Source organism: Sparus aurata, chromosome 18 (genome assembly GCF_900880675.1).
Source record: "Sparus aurata chromosome 18, fSpaAur1.1, whole genome shotgun sequence".
NCBI lineage: Eukaryota > Metazoa > Chordata > Actinopteri > Spariformes > Sparidae > Sparus > Sparus aurata.
Window position 1 is genome coordinate 5,729,368 of NC_044204.1, and position 18,780 is coordinate 5,748,147.

The following is an 18,780-nucleotide window of genomic DNA, read 5'->3' on the forward strand; positions in this document are numbered from 1 at the left end:
TTAAGATTGACAGCTCCGTAGGAAAAGACTGACAGCCGACGAACTCGGGGAAAAAAGACTCCTGAACACTGTCCACTTCACTTGCAGTTAAATTTAATGACAACAACTGTACTTCATGTTCAGAGTTATGTACCAGTAAATACAGTCTGCTCAAAAATCTGCAGATTCATCCCTGAGAAGCGTATCGGACTTAATACCTTCACAGAACTCCTGCAGCTCTTCCAAATACACCGAAGTAACCCTGAATTCTCACACACAAACAGTCTACTTCTATAAAAAACGGTGAACTCCAGTATGTGCTGTCACACACACACACACACACGCACGCAGGTAGCAATGCACGTGCACACAAACATACACAGTGATGGTTTCTCCTTATTCCAGTCATGTAAGCAATTACTTGAGGAAGGGTGCATTGCAGGCGTCAGTCACCCAGAAATAATCAAACCTCTGATCTACTGAGAGCACGCAGTACACTGACTTCATTCCTCACACACACACACACACACACACACACACACACACACACACACACACACACACGTGCACACACACACACACACTTGGCTCTTTAACCTTGAAACTCAGGATGCTCTACAAGTGTGGTTTTTTTTAGCAGCCTCTTCTTGTTCGCTTAATGATTCAGCTCCCATAACCCTGTTCTGAAAAGTGTATGCGTCCACATGCTGTATTGTATACACATACACATTCACACACACGCACTGCAGACAGATGCATGCATGTGTGTTGTGTTTACTTCCCCACAGGCCTGCCTGCCTGCGTACTTCACTGTCATGCCTCAGTGCATGTGTCTAGGCTAAAGTCTTGTTTTAATGTTCTGAGGCAAACGGAGCAGGAGGTTCAGTGTTTTCAGCCTCAGTGCTGCTCAGCTCAACTCTGCAGGTCAGCTCAGTGCGCCCACAGACAGAAAAAGTTCACATTATGGTTTCCATAAAAAGGGTTTTTGATTTTCTCACTGTTACCCGAGCCACTGCATGACAAAAAGTTTGAGTTCAGATTCCTGAACGGAAACGGCGCAATTCGGAAAAGATATCCAATGAAGTTGTTTCACTTTCCAAAATGACCACAGAGGATATATGCCATTATGTGTTATTTGCTCTTCTATTTTAGCCTTAGTACTATATAATTAAGGTGGCATGCAAGCTAAAACATTAACATTAACACCATGATATGCTTGATATGAAAATAGGCCACTATGTGTCAAAGCTTTGGGTCTATACGGAGGTGACTGCATGACAGAGAAGATGTAATGAAGATGTGCTTGAGAATTTTTTTCTTAAAATACATTGTATTGGATAGGGAACATTCAATATGGGCCAATAATGACCTCAGACAACTCAAGCTTATTTTTGGCAAATATGGAATGGAACAGGTAATCAGTGCTTGTTTATCGATGTAGATACAGCATTGAAACCTGGAGCATCATTAAAAAAATGATCTACATTAAGTCTAAAATCCAGCTTAACTCAGTGCAGGGTGACATTTAGGATTTTTGATGTTACAGAAGAACGTTTCCAAACTAAATTTAGGAATAAGAATTCAGTGACAACAATGTCCTAAAGACAGTTACGGTTTAACTGTTAGAGAAGCTAACATTCATGTTAGCCTGTTGGAAAAGGTAACACTTTTATTAGCCTGACATTAATCTTCCCTGTCCAGCTGTTAAACAAGCAACCAGACAGCGACAGGTGAAGTCAGACAGCTGCTGTCATGGATTCAGGTAGTAACCAGATGTTTTTCTAATGAAGCAGATGAAACAAAAAAAAAAAACTAGGATGACATAGTTTGAAGTCGTCAATGATGCGCCTGGCTTCAGCTGGCATTTTCAAAAATAAGATAGAGCCACAATATAACTGCAGTATTTGAACTACACTAAATGTACGAGGGATTCTGCTACATTCTGGAAATGTATTCTTCAGATTCTGCTGTGAATCGAAGCTGCTATCCCTCACAAAGAAGCAAGCTCCAAACTTTGCAGAGCCAACGTTTAAGTGGTCAGAGCGATGTTTGACACACAAGATAACTATTTTCAGTGTTCTTTTAAAGAGCACTGGTTTGGAGAAAACAGAAAGTGGAAAGCTCAAGAGAACTCAGTCAGAGAGAAAACATATATTTTATGTGTACTAGAGAACAGACTAGAGTGCCACCAGCTGCCATATATAAAAATACACCTTTCCTTTGTGTCAGTCATGTAGGCTGTGTAGAGTCCCTGCTATCAGTAAAAGGTCCATTTCCGATTAAACGGTTTTCTCTCTGACACAGCCCAGGTCCATCACCCCTGCTGCAGGCAGAATCGCTCAGTCGATGACTCATGTCTGATTGAGCCCCACGGGTCCATGGGCTTAAGACCTCTTATCAAGAAAGAAGAAAAAGACAGAAAAAAAACATAAAATAACAAGCTTAATCAAAGCGTCCATCTCGATACCTCTGCACTCTGATGCAATGCCCTGGTATGAACCCGGAAAAGGCCTCATCAGGGTTATGACGGACGCCCTGCCTCCCTCGTCTCTTTCTCTGAAGCTAAGCTTGAAATTGCAGATGGTATCGCTGTGACAGAAAGGGGAAGGAAGTTTTTGTTTGCAGTGAGTGACGCTTTGCAAAGCCAGCTCTTCTCTCGCATCTAATCCCACGCGGCTCCGCGGGGGTGCTCGCTGCCTTTAGATCATACAACAAGGGACGTTGGTAGGGAAGACAGGGAACACTGTGGTGTTTTATATGCCGAGAAGCAGAGCAGCTGCTGTTGTGAGATGCAAGTCAGGCTCAGAGGAGTTCTCCTCTCCGACTGGAGGCCTATTTAACTGTGGACTGATCCAGGTCTCACCTTACTGCCTTTTATGTTTTTCTTGCACTGCAGGGCAAAACATGTCATATCTATTTTGATGATCTGGCGAGGATTGACCAAACTCAGAAATTCTTTTTCATCTTGGCTTTTTCTGTGATACTTTTTTTTGCTGAACTAGAGTTTCATGAAGACAGTTTGATCTGGTTTCCATACCCAGAGCTGCCCCTCAGTGGAGTGCAGGACCACTCCTCTCAATTGTTGAGCAAGCTGTATTGTAGGCTCTGCTGGCAGACTCACAAACTCATGTCATGAACAACACGTACCCAGTGAAAAGAGTCCTGAACTGAGCAGCTAAAGACTTTTGGCTAGTTAGCTTGCTCGGAATTGGACCATTGCTAGGTCCCTTGCTAGTGGGTTAGCTCACTCACTACAATGCTTACTAGCTAGCCGTCTCTCGAGCTACCATGTATAGTCACCATTAACTGACGAGATTGGACAGTGATGCATCCCATCCACTCTAAGTGAACCAGATTACTTCAGACTGCCTTATTATACTCAGCCATTAATTCTGGGTCCCCAAAAAACCCAAAGAAGCAGAAAGAAAGTCCCATCATGCTATCTACTTAGGAAGTGCATTCTGGATCCATGTTTCTATACCAAGTGACCTCTGTAAATGAAGCCAACGTGGAACTGTTAAAAACTATAGTACCTTAAATGGCCACTTGCGGTTGGTTTCAAAAGCAAGTTAACCCCTATAGATTTGCCTTTACATTGTGTTGTTGTCACAAATCTTTAGATATAAGACATTTAGCAAGTATAAGACCACCATTAGTCTCTTTTATAATAGGGCTCTATGGGGAATTTAATGGGAAAATTGGAAGACTTAGCAGAGCCACCATATCTAGGTCTCAATAATAGAATCATGGCCCCACCTACATTTTTTTATAGCCAGGTATTTAAAGGACTTTTACTCTGAAGACTAGGATTCGAATCCTGTGTAAAGACAATAGTTAATGTAAGCCGAACCATGCTCTTTTCCTAAACCTAACCAAATAGTTTTGCTGCCTTTATTTTGATAGTAGAACCAGACGTTGCATATTTATTTCTGCTAAATGTGTTGTGTTCACGAGGAGGCAAAACCAAATACAGCAGAGGCAGGGTGCCTGGAGTGACCCTGGTTTACATTTTCGGCTCTTGTGGGTTTGGATGCCTTCAGTAACCTTTCTGCAAAGTTCGAACAAAACCTGCAAAACTCATCGTCCACATCACTCGAGCTGCTCATTCCTCCTGACCCTGTATGAAATGTTCATGGTGCTCCATCACTGTGAAAACAACACAGATCCATGCAGTCATATTACTTCAGTTCTTTCTCAGTTTGTCTGGTGCAGATTGGGTTTCTTTGACCCTGGCTAAAAATCTCTCAGCTCTCTCTAATGCGTTCTGACATGTCTTCAGACCAGCCTAATCGAGCAGGAGAGGAAGAAAACTAGCTGGCGAGATTAAATTCCATGAAAGGCCAACTCTCTGATTCCTTCAGTAGACCTGCTGTCAGCAGTGTCCGGCTATAAACTTTAAGTTGTTTTGATTCTTTTGCCCTCCAGAGTCCCAATCAGCATTTAACCCTGGTGCAGTTATTTTTCTTGAATCTTCTGTCCATGTTTTTCTAATACTACTTTTTGAAAGCAGTTCAAACAGACACTGCAACTTAAATCTTCTTGAAATGACTTTCCATTAAATTATTTTCAGTCTCCTTCTCCTCTCCTCTTTTCGCCCTCTCTCCGTTCCTCTTCACAACCACCCCATAACAGAAGTCACTACTCACTGTCACTGCAATTGGGGTGAATTTATTGTATCTTACCTTCTGTAAATCATTTAACATTGTGGGCTCATGATGCTTTTGCTCGCCTGTGCACATTCTGGATCTCCGGGCTGCAAACAAATCTTACTTCAAGGTCAGAGGAGTGTAAACACTGAGGGTTTAATGTATAATATATATTTCTTTCTTTTTTAGAAAGTCATGCTGCTCTTGCCAACATTCTTTTTTTTGCTTTTTGTTGCTCAGCTACGAGAAAACTTTGCGGGGGTGATTTTTGAGGTAATTTTGCATAACCTTCTTTGTTCAGTCTAGTTAGCTCAATGCTGCGTAAACTCATCTCTATTCAAATACTGGTCTATTGTATTCATTTCATATGTATCATCCTCATTCTCCCTAGCCTTACCTCTTCCTCCTATCTTCCTTCCTTCCTTCCTCTCCAGTGATCAGCATCACAGTGGGTTGCGAGCAGTCATTTTTCAGTGAAATTCTTTTTGCCTCAAGTGGCTGCAGCAGGCCACTTGTTGTCGAGGTGGGTGGTGACCTGGACAGAAACAAAGTCCTGACACAGCACAGACGAAAAGAATGAAAGAGGATAAAAAGGCTTCCTGATTGTGTCGATCAATTATTGCACTTCAGACATAAAAGACTCTGAGTGGGATCATCAGGAGAAGTGGAGAATGAGCAAGAGAGAGGGAGGCAGAGGTTGGAATTAGTGGATGGAGAACAGGTGAGAGACTCAGAGTGAGAGAGAGCAGATGGGCTGTTAGATTAGATCAGTTATGGAGAAACATTTTCACCAACCACAAATACATTAGAATTTGGCTAAGGGATGTGCTTCAGCTAGCTTTTCGTTGCAATAAGGTTTGTCACATCCGATGTTGAGCAAATAACAACCCAATCTTCAGGATGTAATATTGGCAGTTGACGTTTTTGTAAACTACATTAACTCAGCAAATGTGGTATATCATGTCACATTATGTGATTATTCGCCACCGGTTGTAGCAAGAAGTGTTGTCATGACAAGCCAACAAGGCTGCCATACAGCAGACCATAGTCTGAGTCACACTACTGTTTGTTTTTTTAAGGACATCTAACCCTAACCCTAACCCATTTTCAGTTGTGTTTAGGGCGACTCAAAACTGTCAATTTGTCTTCATCCATGAGTATGGTGTCCAAAACATGTATTTTAAGCCAAAACCATGATGTTTCCCTGAACCTAACCAAGTGTTTTTTTGTGCCAAAACCTAATCAGCATTGTGACAAGAGAGACATAGAAAGTTTCAACTAATTAGACTGAAAGATGCAACATAAAAAAAAAACTTGTTGTTACTAAACATTTATTATGGGGGCAGTCTTTTTCAATGACTTCTACTTTGGTGTCCTCAAGCAAGTCACTAGAAGAAGAACAAGCTGCTGCTCCTGTAGTGAGTATAAAAGAAGTTTGTTCAATGACCACAGGGAATAGTTTATCACAGATCCTGGTGTTCAGAAAAGGGGGAATCAAGGTAAAACATTACATTATAATGAGACTGTAAAAGTACACATTCATGTGAAGGGGAGTGATTTTGTGTTTCTGTTTTTTTACTGTGAACAATAACTGCTGTAGTAAAATAAGTGTCTGTATTTGTTTTATGTGTCTTTGTAAATAACGGCAGGTAAAATCATGAAGGAAGCCAGACAGCTGGACATTTATGACTATGATCGTTATCTTTAATAAGTTACACACATGTGTTGGGGAGAGGGAAGAAACTTTCCCTTTTCCAGCCCTCTCAATTTTTATCTAACTACTCCATAAAAAAAGAACACAGAAACAAGCACTTCAGAGTTTGTTCAGCTGCAAAAATAGATTGAGAAATGTTGAAAAACTTCAACAAGTTCAACAAGAACACAAATGACGTCAGTAATATATATTTTAACTTTGAAAATTACACATCAAAAATTGACTTGTTTGAGCCGTCTTCAAAGTGCTTTGGATGAAATAAAAAATGCATGATGGTGAGCGAAAAACAAGCCCAATATACCAGGAAATGTGAAGGTTGTTTCACACACAGTCATGGAAATGTTTAATTCTTTTATTACTACTCACCCGCTGGAGAGCTGTCTGTGTCTAGACACAGTGAAGGATGTGTGATTTAAATTTCCTCTTCGAGGTGGTTTGGTAGAACTTTCTCTATCCGCTGTTTTAACCTGTAAACAAATCTTTTATTTAGTTTGTGTCCTTCATACACTCAACAAACACGGCAATAACAAGTTCTACGCTGTGTCAGAACAGACATCACTAGCAAAGGTCAGTTCTCAGGTTAATGCAGCGGAGTGAGAGCACTGTGACCTCAGTTAAACAGTAAAATTCATTAACGTAAACATTTTCAAGTGGATGTATGAGAAGTCACGATCCGAGGTTGGTTCATGGCATTTAGGCCTAATCTACACATACACGGCTGTTTTAAAAAAACATTGCTTATTTCCTCCACTTGTTTCAGTAGATATTCCCATCCACATCAACACAAAGGCAAACGCAGGCAGTCAAGTGCACACCAAAGTAACAAGTAGCGATACAACCTCTCCTGTAAGGACACGTTGGCCAATCAGAAGCCTGCCAAAACCACACATAAACACTGAAAACGCTTGGCCAAAATGGGCCGACTGGACCACCTCTTTATGGAGTTCTCTTTTCTGATTGAATGAAGTGGGCGGGGACACCAGAAAATAATCTTTTTTTCTTTCACTTCAGGATGAGGAGGAGAGACATGGCTGACAGACCAAACACTCTCTTACTGCGATACGTGTTGAAATACAGAGCTATTTAACACTTTAAACACAACAAGCAGCATTAAAAGTGGAGTCATTTCTTCTTTTTCCTTTAAAATGCTTTTGCAGCAACATTATTTTGTTATTTTCATTATTGAAAAGTCACCAGGATGCAGGAAACAAAGTCTTTTGTGGGGGAGCACACACTGACTTGAAATCCTCCTTATTTTTAGTGTGAGTCTTGACAAATATAAATCAAGGCTATGTGCATCTCAGTGGATGGAGCATTTTGATACCTTGACAGTGTTTATATAGACATGGAAATCTCACTTTCTACAACATGGAAGCTCTGAAGCTACACTATTAGACTGTATTCTTGCTCTGGTGGGAAAGTCCAACATTTCCAACTTAACTGCCAAACAGAGTTCAGCTTTTGGAAAATCAAGCCCAGAAAGCAAAAAAACAAGCAAACATAAGCTGTTATTTATCAGCTTTGCAAGGAGGGCATACAATGTTAGCACCCTGCCAGTAGATCATAAAAAAACATATTTAGATGTTATTTGGACTCGCACTGTTCTGATTTTCAGCAAGAAATGTTCTCTTTCCTTTCCCACTCCTCCTCAGGATCATCAGATATCGAATGTTGCTAAAGGGCACTTGATGCAGATGAATGTTCGCCACATTGCTGCCCAGAATTTCTGTTGAAATGTTTAGTCTGCTTGTAATCCGGACCCTCTGTCCCTCTCTCTCCTCTGGTCTCATTAAACAAATCTCCATCCTGTGTGCGGCTCTGCCAGTCGGCCTGGTGGCTCAGTTGTGTACAAACAAAACCACACATAAACACAGAATGGCTGCGGCCACATGTCCCGCTCCAGATCCTCATCTGATCCCAGTTTAAAGATGAAACAGTGCTCCAAATGAACACACTGACACATTGCAGCTTTCTGTACAGGATTACATATTTCTATTCCTGAACGTCGCTCATGCAGCAGTGATTCTTCCAGCTTTTTTTTCTAAAAGATTTTGCTTCCATATGAAGAGTGTGGGCTTTTCAATAGTGTACCATGATATCATGTTCAACTCCCTTTCCTCTCATTGATAACATCGAATGTAAATAGGAGCTGTAAACGTCCATCTGGTTTCATATGTATTGCAAATAGTTGTATCATAAATTCATATTTATTCTAATGTCCATGTCCCAAGTTTACAGGAGTTGATAATGAAGATGTATGTATTTAATTTTTTTTATTGCTATTACGCGTTTTTATTACCCTCAATATTGATAACATACTTATCAAAATTGATTCATTGCTTGAATATTTATATTTCAATAGAGACAAATAATTTAGATATCAATCCAGTGCTAACATAACATAAAATAACTTGTTAGTTCAAACTACATACAATATAATTATTGTATGTTATTATTGTCCCAATTCAAGTTGATACATACATAATTGATAGATTGTCTGTGTCACAAAATAGACAGTTGAAACAAATATTGTAATGTTGAAAATATTAACTTGAAATAGGTAAAGTTTATCTGAATTTCCTAAAAATAACATAGCAAGAGTTAGCTGATAGCTGAAATGAAAGTTGAAGCTGTTTTTATGGAGCTGCTGAAGTTGTTCAGCATTTAGGACTTGTTATTCTTGCACCACTGTGTGCGTCACATCACAGAAAACAGGTTATAAGGTTATATGTGGGAAATCTCTGTTTTAGCGGCAAAGCAAACACACAGCAATGACACTGTATATATGCAGTGTCCTGTTAGACTCTCAAAGCAACTGGCACATGTAGCACATGAGCCATGAAAGGCCCAAAAAGCATCACCAAAAACAAAATAGGTGAGCTACAAAGAGCATAACTCTTCTGTGCATTAGAAACTTGACTGAGAGCAGGTGTGAGACAGTAAGTGACAGACAAAGTCGTCGCTACCTTCCCCTCGCGAACACATCTCTACAACATCTCTGTTTCCAACAAAGAGCTGCAGCAAGAGCGTCACGCTCGGTGAGACCAGCTGAGGGTTTAACGCCGCCATGTGGCAGCAATTTTGGGTTCTGCTCCGGCAGGAATCTGTAGCCTGTTTCCTCTTGAAAAGCCCTAAACGTTGGATTCTGTCGGGGAGGTAAATTTCACGGCCAGTTTGACAGCAGGAAGTGTCTTTGGTCAGGGTGTTTGTGTAAACAGCTCGTAATGGTTTTAGCCCTGCCGTGAGGCCTCCGCGGCGCACACACACACACACACACACACACACACACACACACGCATACATGTGTACATACACACATATATGTCTACACAATATGTGCAGTCATACACACATGCATGCGTGAATGCTTTCATGTAGACCACAGACTTCCACTCTTCTCATTCACAGGCAGTGAAGCCTATAGACTGTAAATGAGACCCATCATAGCTACCAAATGAGTTTAGTTGATGAATGTGCTTCTTTCTCTCAGACAAAGCTTTGCTGGCTGTTAAGCATTAATGTCACATTTAAATTGTTGTGTGAAAGTCTGTTTGTATGAACCAATTACAGTTACATATCAGCCTCTGTGTCATGTTCAGCTTTTGTGCTGCTGAATGCTTCTTTTGTCAGATCAGAAATGCTAATTTGAGCACATCAGTGAAATAAATTGGGTTTATTATCATCGTGCTCATCTGAGGAGAGAGAACTGTGTTTGAACTGCGCATCTAAAACGAGTTAACAAGTAGCCATGTTATCAGCTCTGTGACAATGACTCTTTCATAGGGTAAATTGGGTTTTTAGATTGTTATTTGGCCTCAGAATTATTTGCATACAATGCAGATCAACCCAAAGGGCTAAATAAAAAAAGCTAAATTGTCAGCAGACATCAGTTTTGATAGGAGTCCAATCAAACACAGAGGTTGCAAGTTACGAAGTACAAATACTTTGTTACCATGCTTACGTAGATTTATCTGAACTTTCTCCTCCTCACATTTTCATAACAGGCTTGTTACTTTAGTCGGAATGCATTTGAGGGGAGTTATGCATTATTTTAATTTCAGTCATTGCACGCCACCTTCCTGACATCACAGGGCACATCATCAGTGCACATCACGCACGGCAGGCGTGGCAAGACGAAACAAAGAAGAAGATGGAAACAGACAGAGAGGGAGACTGGAATGGGGACAATTATTATTATTATTATTATTATTATTATCACTTTTTTAAGTATCTGTACTTCTGGTTGAGTAAAGAATGCGTCGACTTTCGCCACCTCTGCTCAAACATGACTGGAAAATACCATTCTGATAACAAATTGACAACAAACCAGGAAGCTTCCCTCTACAAAAGAAATGTTGGCACTTGCCCACACACTCATCATTGTTGCAGATATCTGTTTACAGAGATTAACCACTTCTGTAGAATCACATGATAATATCTGAGCAACCACTCTTCCCTGATAACGGCAGTGACATGCAGTGGACTTTTGAGTTGAGACTGTTGTGTCACACAGAGTGAGAACCGTCAGGTCGGTTCAGATCAGAGCAAAACTCAGTGCAGCTGTTCTCTGACTTTAAACTTGTTTTACTGTTTTACTCAAATATATACGTCATGCTGTATCTTCAGCCTAATGACTACACCACATTGACATTAATCTGACACACACGCTTCTGGACTTCATGCGATCATAAAACTAGATCACAATTCAAGACTAGATCAAAGAGAACAGGCGTTTTTCTGCTCAGCTTGTACTTGGAGCGCACAAAGTGATCATGGATCCCGTCACTGACGCAGAGCATATCAAAGCCTTTTACATATTCGGTTTACCATCTCTGCCTCCTCTGTCCAGTTTTTCTCTCCACTGTGCCACTAACGTCTCATAATAAAGTCAAACTTGTGGTCAGCTTTGAGAACTCCTCTCGATCACCCTTCCTTTTACACCGACTGTGTGATCACTCTTCCTGTAAGAATGTTGAGAAATGACTTACTTTCGTAACTGCATCAACTTGCACCTTTTTCTTGTGGTTGTGCCTTTACCAGCCAGCCCAGCAGCAGTATAGCAGCAGAGGACAAGGGGTTAATGTTTTCAATTTTCTGCCCCGGCCCTCTTAACCATGTCGAACTTTTTAGTGCCCAAATTGGCATCTTTAGAATGCTGACCGATTGCTTGACTGACCAACTGCCCCAAATCAAAATGTATTTAAAGTATTTAAAATGATATAAAGAAGAGCAGCAAATCGTCACATTTCAGAAAATTTGGAATTTTTGCTTGATAAATAACTGAAATGATTATTTTCTCTCTCCTCTCCCCTCCCCCCACTTTCTGTCAGGTATTCCGTCCTTCAAAACGGGAACCACAAGGAGCAGGAAAAGAAGTGTCTGCACATTGAGTCCCACGAGTCCTGCTTGTGACCAACAATGACTCCTCAGTCACATCTCCAACGACCTCGGCTCTCACCCTGTCACCACGGAGTAAATGGAAACACACCGCAGCCTCCACACGTCCAGAGTTTAAATCCAACACAGATGCTACCATAAAGCCAGAGCCCTGATGGGACTCTAAGAGGTTTTAAAGCTCAGTAGAAACTCATCCTGTGGTTCCCAAGGGTTGCAGAGACCTAGTGGACCAGAACCAAACCAGTTCTTTGTCTTATGGATGCTGTCTCCATCATTCTGGTTCTCCAACCTGCAGGCCAGCAGAGACTGAGCTATCCCAGTTTAACTGAATCAGACAAGTTCAGCTTGTCTTGTGGAGAACCGGCAGCTTCGGTGGAATGTGTGGGAGAATTTCACAGCGCGAGATGTGATTAATGACTGGGAGTCATGGACGTGAATTATGTTGCCAAAGCTATTTGATATTTCATCCAGAGGACCTATTTCTGATTATGATGTGATGCTCCCTGTTGTTTTCCAGTACAAAATCAGTAAGATAGATTTTAGAAGGTTGGTCCTTGTAAAACGAGCATTATAAGTTCAGCCTTTAAAACAAGTGTTACTCATGAAAAGAGGCAGAGTTGAGAACAATATTTCTTTTGCAAAACATCACATGTAAAACATTAAGTGTCCTCGCCTTAGACACGAAGCTGAAGGACCTGTGTGTCTCCCAGCTCGAAGCTTTTCCAGCATTTATAAATCCTCACTAAGCTGAAAGGAAAATGTGGTTGCAAGGCTGCGTTAAATCCTTGACCCTAAACTGTTGAAGTGCATTATTATAGAGGCTGCTAGCTTACTCTCAATGTTCATCACTCCTTCAGCTCCTCTGAATCTTCGTTTTTATACACAAAAAGAAGTTCGAGGACCACAACGCATTAAAGCTGCTCATGAATGATTCAACAGGGATTGTGATGATGATGTTGGAGCGATATGTGAATGGTTATGGTGTGTGTGTATGCTTCCACGTTGATGCATGTCTTTAACAGGTGTGTATGTAGTATGTATGAAACGTTTTCCCATCATCCCACTCTGCTCCATTTCGCTGCCTCGTCTCAGACGCCATGTTTAAGAATGTACCATAAATGTTTCCATGTATTTATATTCATTGAAACAGAGAACACTAAAAACAACCCGTACCCATTGCGCAAACTTGTCCTGTTTTTTTTTTTTTTTTTTAAACTCATCTTCAATCCCTCTCTTGCAAACTGTCCTCCACTAGTCGTCCTCCACTACTTGTCCTCCGGTGCTCGTCCCTGAAGTTAGCAGTTAACCTCGAGCAAACAATTATGAACCCACTGTCAGCAACTTAAGCTGATTTTCTTCTTTCACATTTGGGGGAAAACAAATTCTGATGACTGCTTTAAAATATAGACAATCATGTGTCCTGAGTCAAAGCCAGAAACTGAAGTAGAAGGTTGGAACAACCAAAGAACCTCTCAAATCAGTTAATCAGATGAAATGCACACTGTTGAGCGCTGATTCACGGGCACGAAGAAGGACCAAAAAGTCTCCACTGGAGTCACCATGCAAGCGAGGTAATTACAAATCCCTGCAGAGATGAGCCATTGACCCAGTTTAGCAGGTCACTGTTCAGAGGACAGATCCAATCCAGGCTGAAACTTCATAAATGACACCATCCTTCATGTTACTCCAGATACATAAGTATGAGCCAAATACATTACAGCTCAGGCGGGAGACAGATCATCAGATGTGATGTACATTTCAGCTCTGTTCATTTAATTTTACATCATTTCATATGAAGAAGGATTTAAAGGCCATGCTGACATCAGCAACAGCAACCTCAATATACAGCAAGTAAAAAAAAATACAAAAAAATAATAAAGTTCTTGTACAGAGTTTACTTTAACCTATGTATGCTGAACTTTCTGTAGTAGACAGAATTGCTCAGCATCAACTGAGAGACTGAAATGGGAACGGTTCCCCTTCTCCGATGAGCGATACATACATTTGTTTGTAATTGTTTTGTCATTTTTTTCTTTTTCTGTGATCTCTTCCATAATTAAAGCACAAGCACTTTCTGTGATGTGGGGAAGGATCAGTGAGAGTGAGGAGATTTATTATAGATTTGATATCATATAGATTCATTCCTTCAATTGTTATCCCTCCGTTAAACAACCTGTGGATGTTTTTGAGGTGCATTTAAATAATATTTATTTTCCAATATTTGTTCAAAGTTTTTAAGATAATTAAGATCTAGATGTGAAAATTATACATTTGGATCAGTTGTCCTTTGATTTGTTTCCCCTTTGTTATTCCTCAGTTCGTCAACCTTCATTTTTTAACTTTTTCCCAGTTAAAGAGAGGAAGTTTTACAGTAAGTGATAAAGTTGAAAGACTGAAGATTGTAAAACAAAATCTGTAATGCTTTTCATTTAAGAAAATAAAATCAATGATTTTTTTGTGATAAGTGCACTCAAGATTGTGCGTATTTTATAAGTATAAATTAGAGATGAACCACTGGTTAACTTTGGTTGACTGGGTTCAAAATGTTTTGCTTCTAGAGTGACTTGGATGATTTGGGCTTTCCAACGTCATGTAAATGGAGCTGGAATTAGTCAGGAATTAAATCCAGAATCATGACTGGTAATGTTTTTACATTGGCTCGACACTTAAAACAGCATCACAGGGCCTTTTTTTAGCACGTCGAATTAGAACGGACTTGGATTGTTTTCTAGTAATAGTAACTGTACATAAACAGCACCGTTTTCCCCCCAAAAAGCTTCCTCTTGATTGGCATGAAGAGGCCGTGCTGTCCTCCACTAACATGAACTCTCACTGCAAAGCGAGACCACAAAAGGCCGAGAACAAAGAGTGCAGGATCTAAACGAAATAATAAACAGTACAACCAGTTCCTAAGAGGTTGCAGATTCAGCCTTTTTGTAAGCAATCACATTCCTGTTTTCAGCATCTTTAAACCCACAATTTTCTTTTCAAACAAACATGTTTGTTGTCGTTCCATAAGTATAAAAAGAGACAGACGTTGTGGTTTGAGTGTCATGCATTCTTGCTTTTTCTATATTCTGTCTCTTTTTTCTTTACTTTGCTTTTCAATATCTGCCCACGTCCACAGCTGCTGTTTCCATGACATCTGTGGAGGTCTAATGTCATGCAGCGTGTCGCCTATGTCCTTTCTTGTGTGGAGGTTTGTGTATGTGTGTGTTGGTGTGCATGTGTGTGCTGCGTGGGATGCTCCACTACAGTCTAAAATGAGGGAACTCTGACTCGTCCACCTTCAATAAATTTAATGAGAAAAAAGTGTACGGAAGACCTTTTTGGAGATGTACCAAACACACCTCGAGATACAACTAAACCCCGGTTGAGAACCATCAGAGAGATTCAAGGGGTGATGCAGATAATAAAAGCTGAATGAGGCTGAGGAGAAGCGGGGAAGGAAACCCCGCTGCCACAAATAGAAATTCTTCTTGTCACTGCTTCAAAGAAACAGTCGGAGCCTCCATTCACCTGTGAAGGAGTTGAATGTTTAGAAAAATCTGAGGTGTGGTTCATTTGTGGTATTTGTGCCTGACGTTTCCATGTGCTCATCAGAGAGATTCAATACACAAAATTAGCATTGAAAGCTCAGGGAGAGAGAGTGCTGGAGGTGAGCTGTGGCCGACCGCAAGAGTCTGCTGAAATATTTGGTCAGTGTTCCTTACAGAGATCAAGACCAATTTAAATGGTTGGTTGGCTTCCCAAAATCATCTAAGGCATTGAAATATTACTAAATTGTTGTTGTTTTTCAGACACCAAAAAAAAGGAGAACTTTAGTTTTTTGTTATCCATCCTCAGCATCCCACCCTGTCACTAGAATAAAATTTGGGGATTTTACCTTTCAACAAACCCTGGATTGTCATAGGTACCATATTGAGGTTTCAGCTGTACAGCTAGGCGATAAGGCTGCCAAGCCAAACCTCTACTCAAGACAAAACAGGTATTTAAAGGAAAACATGATCTTTCATTCACCCTAAACAATTGACTTTTGTGCCTAAACCAACCAGACCATAAGCAGGTGATGTTGTGACAGCATGTTGTTGTAACAACATTAAATTGAAAATTGAAAATAAAACTTTAATTTACATCATAGATTATGTTTTAACATATATGTGGTTTGCAGAAACTTTTTATATAACAAAAACAACCACTGGCAACTAGAAGTTGTTGAAAGTGAATTTGGGAGATATTTGAAATCAAAAACTATAGGTCGAGTCCATGTGTCAGTTATGAACTGTTGGATCAGATAACATTGGGAGGCCAACCATTCTTCTAATATTTTTTGAACCACTGGCAAGTCTCAAAGTTCTCCTTAGACAAAGAAATACAATCAACCAACCAATCAATGTAGTTTTGTTATATCCACCCATGCAAATGGGAATTAAAAATGTAAAACAATAATCTCTGGGACCAAATAAAGACTGAAATACATAATTTATAATAACCGTTTTGACATTGTCTTATTTTGTCTGATTGCGCCAATAGAAAAAAAAAAAGAAAACTAATTGCAGTCTACTGAGGTGACTTTGGAGAGCCTCTGAATGGTTAAGGGCCATAAAGCTGCACTACCAAACTACAGAGCAACCAAATACAGTATTTAAGTCCTGAAAAACTTTATACAACCCAGCAGAACTAAGTTCAGAGGTCAGCATGAAGCTGGGATGGGGATTGGTGAGGGTCTTTCGATAAATTTGAAGGATGGGAGATGAGGCATTTAATTCCATGAAGAATCAATTCTTTTCCTCTTTACCTTAAGCAGAATCTGTAGCCTTTAAAAACCTGCCTCCATGTCCCATGATATAGTCTGTATGTTGAAATCATTGTCAAATTACCATGTTCTTTTTGTTTTGTTATTTGAGGCCAAACTTCTTGTAGTCTATGGTTCAATAACTCCAGTAAGCAATTTCGGGGTTATCACCAGGTCTCTGTCATGTTTCATTTTTGCACATAAAGTTATGACTTTTTTTTTTTCAAATGCTGGACTCTACACTTCATGTAACCTCACAGGTAATATTAAGTACAGAAGTTCTCAAACAGCCTTTTTGCCTTTTTTCTTTGCAAAATGGAAATGACCCTTGGACATATTTATAACATGCCTGCCTTCTTCAATGTCAATTGCAGCATTTCTGAACTGCAGCCATTGTCTAAGTCTTAATTAGTAAAACTTTTTTTTTAACAGAAAACAGCAGAAGAAGGTGAAAGAGGATTCAAAGAGTTTTGTACAACAAAACTGCTGGAATATGTTTGCAATTTACATTTCTGCAATCCACTGATATGTAGAAACTTGACATTTGAAACATCATTTTGAATAGTTGTCTCTCGCTTAACAGTCGTCTCTCTGAGCTGCCTTGCCATGATCATCCGTTCATCACTCCTAGCTGTCGCGCCATCAGCATCCCTTCATCTCTACTGGCTGTCGCGCCATCACCATCAAGCACACCTCCTGACATGAACACTAGCTCATACAAGTAATCTGGACATGCCTGTGTTTAAACTGTGATTAGGGTTAGAAAAAGATCATGTTTCTGCTTACCACAAGCAACTCGAAAATGTAAAAAAAAAAAAATAGCCAGTGGTTTCACGCTTACAAATGTTGAGACATTGTCTTGAATTGTGGTCTCTCGCACAACAATCGTCTTTTCTAGCTGTCATACCATCACCATCACCATCACGTACACCTCCTGACATGAAAGTCAGCTCATATACTTGTAATCTGAATGTGCCATAACACATATTGTAGAAATGTTGATATGTATGAAACATACACATTTAACAGACCCATAATTGTAGAAATGTATAATGCTAACTTTTTGATCCGCTGACTTGGCTGGTTTTGTGACTTCTGTTTGATAGGCTCCTGCTTGGATCTTCAGAATACAGAACTAGTTTGCACCCTTATCATTAAATAAATAATTATACAAATATAAATGTGGTGCAAAACGACAATGGCTGCAGTTTATGCAACTTCCAACTACTTACTTATTCTGTGTCATTCCTGCTCTGTGTCCCTTCCATCTTGTTTTTTTAATGTATTCATTTATGTTTTTGAGCTTACAGCATGAATGTGTATATAAAGAAAAATCTCCCACAAACTGTCTACTGAGACACACAAAAAAAAAAACGAAAAATTTTATAAAACTCTTCAGTATTTATTTTGACAGAACAAAATGGGTATTTTCATGTATTGAAGAACATAGAAGGCTTCTCTTTCAGGGAGCTGAAATGTGTATGACTTTTTTCTGTTGCTATGTGACAGTTCAGATAAAGGCTAATTAAACATTAAAGAGATGTTGATAATCCTGGTGTGGACTTTCTTTTGTGACTTTGATAACAGCACTCACGTCAGCTAGCCTTCTGATTAAAACGTCGTTTAAGTGCTCACTTCGCTCAAAGGATTCCTGTTTCTTTGCTGAGCTAATCTAAGCTCTCCCTTTCTCTCTGTTTCCTCTATTAAAAGTGAAGCACTGATGGCCTCAAGGCACTCCCGAGGATTAAGTCAGCGGTTCAGAAACAAAAACCCAAAAAGATAACGCACATAAAAGGCTTCTTCTCAGAAATACTCAATGGGGATTAATGGAAGGAACATGAAACACCAAGTCAGCTTTGTCTAAGTGTAAAATGTCATGGTGATATGTATTATTAGAAAGATGATCCTAATCTATTACTATTATCTATCTATTACCCCGTCTTGTTTGAAATATATGGAAGTTTACAATTCAAAGGTGCAATAGATAAGATGAGGAACTGCTTTTCACTATGCTACTTGCTGTAGCTGTCTATTGTTGAAGCTACTAGCAGTTAGCTCCTTAGATCAGCAAGCCATGCGACTGGTGGCTCTATTAGCTGACTGAGTCAGTCTGAACAAAGAGCTTGGGGGACTGTGGAGTATCGGTGTTTACACTGCAAGTAATGAAACCAGGTTCTGCAGCCTTCCAGTGAACACAGCCAGACCAGCTGGTGATGTTTTTATTCTGTTTGATAATCACTTAATAATAG

General features: G+C 39.9%; 1 protein-coding gene across 3 annotated transcripts in view; it reads left to right on the forward strand.

The window, feature by feature from the left end:
* The window catches only part of htr4 (5-hydroxytryptamine receptor 4), a 180,060-nt gene extending 161,979 nt beyond the window's left edge, over nt 1–18,081 (forward strand). For all 3 annotated transcript variants that reach the window (XM_030397373.1, XM_030397372.1, XM_030397374.1), the window contains one exon: nt 11,670–18,081. Coding sequence is in view for 2 of the 3 variants with exons in the window: in XM_030397372.1 (XP_030253232.1) it covers nt 11,670–11,751 (82 nt within the window). In the remaining variant the exon portion in view is untranslated. The remainder of the gene's footprint in view (nt 1–11,669) is intronic.
* The last annotated feature ends 699 nt before the right edge of the window (nt 18,082–18,780 follow it).